The following is an 8,232-nucleotide window of genomic DNA, read 5'->3' as shown; positions in this document are numbered from 1 at the left end:
GAAGCTCTTTCACATGTAAACTTTGAGCATTCCCCACCCCTTCCAGCACCACCACCCCCCGCGCCCCCCCCCCCCACCGCACATGCTCCTTAAGCAGGAATGATTTGCCTCATTCTTCAAAGGAGGAAATGACAGTTATTTGGTTGTTCAGTACAGAAGGCTGGCTAGGTGTTGAAAACTCTGCCCCCTCACTGAATCCAGTGCTTTCCCAGCACACCCCTTCCTCTCTCTCTCTCTCCCCCAAGGTTGTGCTTGGCAACAGTAAGAAGCTATTCCAGAAATTCAGACTGAGGGGCTAGGTTAGCAGAGAGAGGCCACTGAAGGAACCAAATCTGCTCCAGCGTGACAGGCATACAGCGTATAGGCTAGAGGCACTGAATCCCTTTCAGATTTTTCGTGATCTCTATTCACTACAAAGACACAAATGCTGCGAAAAGATTTTCCATTTATTTCCCTTATTTAAACTTCTGAATAGGACCAAGCTAGAAGTCAGAAATAGACACACTTGGTCCTGAAGAATTTTTTGTTCACATAATAACAGGCCAAAGGAAGAATGAGCTAATTATCTAGTTGGGTTGAAAATTTTCAGAAACAGGTTCGTGTATTCACGTAACACCCTAAGTGAAGACCTGTGTTTTATGTCACTAGTTCTCCAAGTTTGGTCCCTCACCAGCAGTGTCACTGTCACCTGGGAACTCCTCAGAAATGGAAATTCCAGGTCTAGGACCTCCCAAAGACCTATTGAACCAGAAGTCCTGGGGTGGGCCCCATTGATTTGGAAAAAGCCCTGCAGGTGATTCTGATGCACCATCAAGACAGACAAGGGCTCTTATCTCAAACAACCTATTACTCCAGGTTATTTCCCACAACAATTAATTGTAACTATATTCTCACCAATCAGTAGTCTGGATGCATTTAGGATGTGGGACATGTTTTAAAAAACAACAACAACAACAACAAGTACATAACATTACTCTGCATTAGCAATTCATCAGAAATTGGTTTCAAAAGGAACAAGAATTTCCCATAGAATCTTTTTTTAAACATTCATATCAAAGTTTCCAGCTCATACTTTGTGCTTATTTCTCAATAATTGGCCTGAAATACACAGTAGCTGTAACTCTCCGCCCCCCCCCCCAACCCCCTGCCCCTTGAAAAATGACAGAAACACAACCTCATCATGAGGGCTCACTCTTCTAGGGCAGAACTATAAGTATGTCTTGCACTGTTTGGGCACACTTGAAATCTAGTGTGAACAGCAAGCAAAGCTAACTGTGAGGAGCTGGTGCCTCCTTTTATTCCCTACTCCAGGCACCAGCAACTCCTAGTTGTGAAACCCCAAGTCTACCTGGGCCTGTCAGGCCTGGACAGAAGCCTGGTAAAACAGCCCTCCAGGAGCCTGCTTAGGCTTCTGTTGATTACTGGCTCAACAGGAATTAGTAGGTAGATGCTGCCTTTGTTAGTAAAAGAAATGGAAGCTAGGACAGCTGTATCCTTTCATGTTACCTGGAAGGTGGAAGGGATTTCCTGAAGCTCAGTCTGGCTTTAGGTGGGACAGACCTGGGTTTGAGCACAAACTCTATCACTTACTAAGAGAGTGAGTTAAGAAAAGTCACTTAAAACTTTCTGAATCTCCATTTTCTCCCTTGTAAAGTGAGGATATTAGTGTCTATCACCTATGCTGTAGAATTATTGGAAAGGAATCAGTGGGGGGAAACAAAAAAAAAAAAAACACTCATTTAGCATTTAGCCCAAAACAAGCTTCGAATACATGCTAACAGTTTTCATTATTAAATATTTTACAAAGATAGATTTGTAAAGCATAACACAAAGCACAAACTTTTTTTTCAAAGTACACAAAAAAGTCAGTCTGTCGTAACTTTTCAAAAAGAGTTTCTACAAAGATCAAAGTTAGCATGTGATCCATAATTAACTTAAAAGGTGAAAATTATTAGCATAAGTCACTTTATTCCATCCCAGGTTGAATGAAAAAAAAAAGTCTACAGCTTCCACCAGACTTAATGTCACCAACGTTTCTATTTGTTAGACCCAGTGCCTGGGTTGGAGTTTAAGCAAAAATGAAAAACACTGCTTTCAGGAAGATGAAGCAAGTAACTCCTTTAAACAGTGATGAACTTTCCAATCTAAATATACCTGAAATAGTTTTAAAAAATCTAGTTTAAAATTACATTGCTACCTTAACCCACAGAAAGAAAACAATATAATTTTATCTTATTTCTTCATAGTTTTTAAATATCCTTCAATTTCTTGGAATTGTTAGGAACATAAGTTTCACACACTTAGTTCCATTCTATATGTAGAAATTAAGTGTTAATATATCATTTGTTTCTACTGTTGTTACAGGGGAAAGGGAACCTTAGATACATTGTATCTTGATGGACTATGTATTTCATTATATTGAAAATATACAATAACCCAGTTCTCTGGGAGGAGAGGGGGCCAAAATTGGAAGAGTTCACTACATAGATGAAAAAACAGAACAGAAATACTTCTTGTGTATGTATTTGATGTATGACATTTGAGTGTTATAAGTCCTGGAAATAGAAAAGTTTTCATTATTAGCAATATTAGTTTCAAAAACTATTTTTCGAAAAATTACACTGAGCTGCTTGAAATTCTACCAAATAACACAACTGAAGTATATCCTTTGAAATTTTGGCCATTAGAATATATACAAATACTGAATGCAACTGAGGTCATAATTCTAATATTTGTATTTCCAGTATAAATCTAGAAGGGTTAAAATGTGTTTCTGTCTCGGATTTCATTTTTGTTAAGCACACACATGCACAAAAAGGAAACAGAACAAGAAATAAAGACCTCCTATTTCAAGGAGTTCCTGGCTGCCATTCCAAAATTCTTCATTGGGCAAGTAAAGAATCTGCCCCCCAATAAAGCAGGATCAGAGGGAAAAGGAGGTAGCAATGCCTATTCACATTTCTGGGCCACTGCCCACTTATGGGCTTCATGCCAGGGATGACTCTGGCATTCTGCACAGGCTGCCCATCCAAGCCTTTATTTGAGAAAGCAGGGGAACAGCTCTGTACAGATTGGCTCTTTGAAACTTTGGGTATATGAAAAAAAAGAACTGCCACTTGGTCTGTGAACCAAGAAAGAGAGCTGGACACTGGAAGGAGTGTCTATATCTTTCTTGGTAAACATTAGAGTAGAGTAGTACTGAATCAGAATGAAAGAACAGATCTAAAAAAAAAAATACACACACATACACACAAGACAATGCTGGGATGCAAAAGTAGAAAACATATGGAAAAAAGAAAGTTATTTTATAACTTAGCAAATTCTTAGCATATTTTTACATCATAAGTTTCTGAAGCATTATATGGAAATCGTTAGACCACAAGATTTAATGTTCACAAGATTTTATTAGCAATGGCATATGTAGATTCATAAATCTAAAAGTTTAAATTATCTCACTAGGGAAAGTTTGCGGCAGGTACAGTTCTACACTTCTGAGGAATTTCCAAACATGTCAAAAGTATCCGAGGTAAATCCTAAGATTCTACCAGCAATTTTCAAGTCACGTCACATCATGCTTTGTTTTTTAAAAAGTAACAAAGGTCCATGTAACTACGAACACAGCACAAAGTCAGAACTGACAGCACCAAAGTATTCCATAATTATAATAAGATTGTTTCTATTTAGTCCATTGATGCATTCAGGGCTTTCTTTTCTGACAAATGTGTACTTCTAAAAATGCTTAGGGGCGCCTGGGTGGCGCAGTCGGTTAAGCGTCCGACTTCAGCCAGGTCATGATCTCGCGGTCCGTGAGTTCGAGCCCCGCGTCAGGCTCCGGGCTGATGGCTCGGAGCCTGGAGCCTGTTTCCGATTCTGTGTCTCCCTCTCTCTCTGCCCCTCCCCCGTTCATGCTCTGTCTCTCTCTGTCCCAAAAATAAAAATAAAAAAAATAAATAAAAAAATAAAAAATAAATAAAAATGCTTAGTAACTGCTCAGTATCAAGTAACTGTTCAGTAAAACTAAAGCTCATTCTTAAGTTTCAAATGTGCTTCTTCACACAGCTGCACGCAAGTATACTAACACAATTCTTAGGTGCACCTGCTCCAAGTTAGCAATATTTCATAAAGCACATGGCAAGAATGGCACCTTCGAGTGTTAATCTGCTAAACATAAATGTGTACTTTTAGTAGTTTATGGCACATACACTTTGTGCCATAGAGGAATCTGGTGTACAAAAATGTGGACAATTTTTAATTTTCTTCCCTGAAAACAAAGCTGTCTTTTGAAACTAACATAAGTTATGTTCTTCGATATTATAACAACTAAGTGGTCTTCACTGAGAATTATCTGAGTAATTTTTGCAACATTTAGATAAAGTACTCTTTGATTCAGCCAAACACTTAAGAACAAAAAGAAAGAAAGAAAGAAAGAAAAAAACAGCTGAAACTTTTTCACCAGCTGCTGAGTTGTAAATAAGAAGTTTGACTGTTCTTGTCCTGTGCCACTATATCCAACACAGCAAATGCAGTGATGAGTTTTGTTACTATCTGAAATCTTCAGTTTCTGAGCATTAAGGACAGCAATGATAAAAAGAAAATTACCTTCTTGAGATTAAGAGCTTAAACTTTGAACTGTACACATGAACAAATCTGTTTCCAGAAATCACCCCCTTTTCCATACCAATCACCCTAAAATCTGAAGTTGGAATTACCATACATCTCAAAGATTTTAATTTATGATACATAGAGGCAGATATTTTTTCATAAAATGGAAGTTTTGTATTGAATCTCTGTGGCATGAAATTCTAAATTCTTGTCTTATAAACTGATTTCCTGACTTTTAAAAGAATGTATGTTTATCACTTTTAAAAGAATGTATGTTTATCCACACTTGTAGTCTGACAAATATTAAACTAAATGCACATTTACTATAATTAAAAGCTAAGATAGAATCCTGATAGAGAAATTTCTCTGGAGAGTTTGTCTCTGCCCATCACTTGTTAAAAGATCAAACACTGTGTCTGCTCTGATAATAACCTGATGAATGAGCTTCCCACCTCCACCATACCTACGAGCTACCTCATCCTCTACAAAGGTCAGTTGCAAGTTGACGTAGACATAAATATTTCTTTAAGTCTATTTAAAATAGAGATACCCCACTTACAGAATTGGAAATAAATGTTTCCAGAAACTTAAAGTTACTTAACAAGGAAATTTAATAAAGTTTCTGTCCTAGACTATTTCTGGCTTTCATTAATTTTAATGTATCTAAGATTTATCTGTATAACTACCAAAAAACATGTCCAAATATTACCAGGATGCACACTAAACACTTCAGAAGTAAACAAAACTAGGTGAACTTTTGTATCAATCAATGGTACTGAGTCATAACTGACTCCCGAAACCTGGCTACTTATAAAACCACTTCTACTCATAATAACTCAAACATAATACAAAAAGTTTTTAAAGGTCTATCAAGAGCAAAGGAAAACACATATATCCACCTAAAGCGTGTGTGTGCTTTGCAATTATTAATTTGCAAAGAAATTATTTTATTTAAAATTAAATACCGTATTTCTACAAAGCAACAACCACCAGGAATCTCTGAGGTCTTTTAAATGTGATCACTTCACCTTATCAAAGCAATGGATGTTCTTCGTCCTTTGTTTTTTGTTCTGCATCTGCATTAACATGGCTGCTAATTATATTAGCCTGGTGGCACTTAAAGTCTGAATGGGAAAAATCACATGATTCTTACAGAGCATCCTTAAGATTCAAATGTATACCTGCTTAGACTGAACACCCTTAGATTACAACTGCCTCTATTTTGTTACAAAACTTAGCTTTGATTCAGAATTTGTTTCATAAGTGATGTAGCACTTCTCCAATACACCATCACATATTTGCACGCACATAAATAAACACACACACACACACACACAAACACACACACACACAGGAATCTTTAGCCTTATTGTGCCATTTTGTACCTTTAGGTTTCTTTTTCGTGTATCTATGTGTTTCTAAAATTGTTAAGTTCTTGAGAAGTTTGTATTCATCACACAACATGTCACATGGATCTAATGCCTACAATTGCCATAATAAATCCCTACTATGCTACACAATTAAAAATTAAATCACATTTAATTTTTTTTTAATTGAAAAGAGCAAAAGAATACTCTTACCCACCCACTCGTTCTCACAGTTTTATGTTTTTACACAGTGAATCAGCAAATGTATTCTTTTCTGAATCATATATGAACACAGGAATGTTTTGATAACGTTTATACAATTTGGCATAGTTGGCCTAACCAGTGGTTTAACAAAGTAAACTCATTGTTCTGATTAGCTTTATCATTAAGAGTAAAAATCCTTCATTGCAAAACTTAAATTAATATATAGAAAAGAGAAATAAACCGGTTTATACATCACTGAAAAAATATTATATTCTTAAAATTATATTTATAGTTCCACCTTCTTTTTCTTAAAACCAAGTCCTTAAGAAATTCATAGATCAAAATACATATCTTGAGATAACTTTACTGGGGAAGGAAAACACCCCAAGACAATATGCAACAAAAGGCATTCCTTCAGCTAAATAGTAAACACAACAACAACAACAACAACAACAACAACAAAACAAACACTCTTGGGCTTCAAGACCATTGATAAACAATGAAGACCACTTAAGGAATTCTTCTATCAGTTTCAATAGGAAATCCTTGCTCTTTTGAACACTTTACTGATTGGGCTCTCAGAAATCTCCTTCAATCTTGTAGTCCTTTCAGCCTTTATGAAACAATTGTTGGAAATGTGGGTGGCTATTCAGATTAATTTATACTTTCCAAGGAAAGCTGTTTGATAGCAGGAGTGAGCAAGTACTCCCACTTCAAATTAACCACTTACAGTAGTAGATTTTTCACCTCTAAACTATCCTCAGCCCCTCCTTCGACTGCCCTTAGAGAATTTAAATTCATAGACTTGATGTTTTCCATTACTGGCTTCTTGCCTCTTTGCAAACATACAACATTCTTCAAAAAGCATATATAATTCTCCATCCTATAGGATCAGACAATATCTCTATTTCAGGAGCAATTACATACATAATGTGAGATTGAATAATTTTCCTTAGAATTGCTTTTAATAATTGCGATTTAAAGACTACTGGTTCAGTTTATGGCAGTAGTGTTACTGAGTTCATTTAAGTATTTCTCTTCAATCTACATACTTTTAGAACTCAACGTGGCTTCTAGGTCAGACTGGTGTAAGGATACCATCTGCCCTACATAGTGGTCTGTTAGAGCATTATACTTACAAGACAATATATTCCTTGAAAAATAACACACGTCAGTGAAGAAACAAAGATACTGCAAAAAAAAATTAGTATATAGAAGAAAAGTCGAAAATTCCATATCTCTCTGTTTTAACACCTGTATAGTAAATTATATGTGACAACCACGTTGTTACAGTAACAGGAATGCAAAGCATAAAGGAACAAGAGATACATCTTGCTTTGCTTAAAGAAATTAAAGACAAGTTTAACCCGCACCTACCAAACTGTCTTCAGAGGGACAGAAATAGGTGAGGGTGGAAAGGCTCACCTCCCCTGTACCCCACAGTGCCTCTCCCTGAAATCATTTTAAACATAGGCAATCTATCTGTCACCTTCTCTCTTTTATCTTTCCTTCCATTCTAATCAATGGCAGACCCATTACCGCACTCCCCAGCCCAGTATCTCAAAGGCGCATTACAGAATAAGAGGACCCAAGTGTCACTTACCAGTTGCATGCCACAGATAAAGATAAGCGTGCACCTGCCACTGCAATAACCCATGGTTTCCGAGACCCCTGCCACAGCCAGACTGTCCCACGTCGGCCACCGTCGAGCCCCCACTTTATCCAATCAGATCGCGGGGAAGGACAGGCAAACCTGCCGAGGGCTCGGGGGCTCCGGGCTGCTGCTGCCAGTGTCCTGGGAAGTGACAGGCATTAGGACCTGCTGGCGCGGCGGCGGCGGCAGCAGCTCCAGCCGCGCCCGCCAAACATACCTTCACTCGCTCGGTGCACACGCCGCGCCGCGGGCAGCGCCGCCCGCGGAGACGCGCCCGGGGCCCGCAGGGGCAGCAGCGGCAGCCTCGCAGCGCCGCCGCGCCGTCAGGCATCTGGCCGCGAAGTTTCGCCCCCACCGCTCATCGCGCCGGCTCGCCCCACTCCCACCATTTCAGGCTCGGCTGCG

At 38.4% G+C, this 8,232-nt stretch overlaps 1 protein-coding gene across 5 annotated transcripts in view; it reads right to left on the bottom strand.

Moving 5' to 3' along the window:
* The window catches only part of NKAIN2 (sodium/potassium transporting ATPase interacting 2), a 996,706-nt gene extending 988,509 nt beyond the window's left edge, over window positions 1-8,197 (bottom strand). For 3 of the 5 annotated variants that reach the window (XR_005790022.1, XM_040474539.1, XM_040474538.1), the window contains exon 1: window positions 8,045-8,197. Coding sequence is in view for 2 of the 5 variants with exons in the window: in XM_040474539.1 (XP_040330473.1) it covers window positions 8,045-8,158 (114 nt within the window). In the remaining 3 variants the exon portion in view is untranslated. Of the gene's footprint in view, window positions 1-7,776 lie in introns of all 5 variants that reach the window. The other 2 variants (XR_005790024.1, XR_005790023.1) reach the window with 2 other exon arrangements.
* Between the last annotated feature and the right edge of the window lie 35 nt (window positions 8,198-8,232).

This window comes from Herpailurus yagouaroundi, unplaced genomic scaffold (genome assembly GCF_014898765.1).
Source record: "Herpailurus yagouaroundi ecotype Mexico unplaced genomic scaffold, PumYag 139, whole genome shotgun sequence".
Taxonomy (NCBI): domain Eukaryota; kingdom Metazoa; phylum Chordata; class Mammalia; order Carnivora; family Felidae; genus Herpailurus; species Herpailurus yagouaroundi.
Note: the sequence above shows the minus strand (reverse complement) of the source record. Positions and strands in the feature narration are given on the sequence as shown.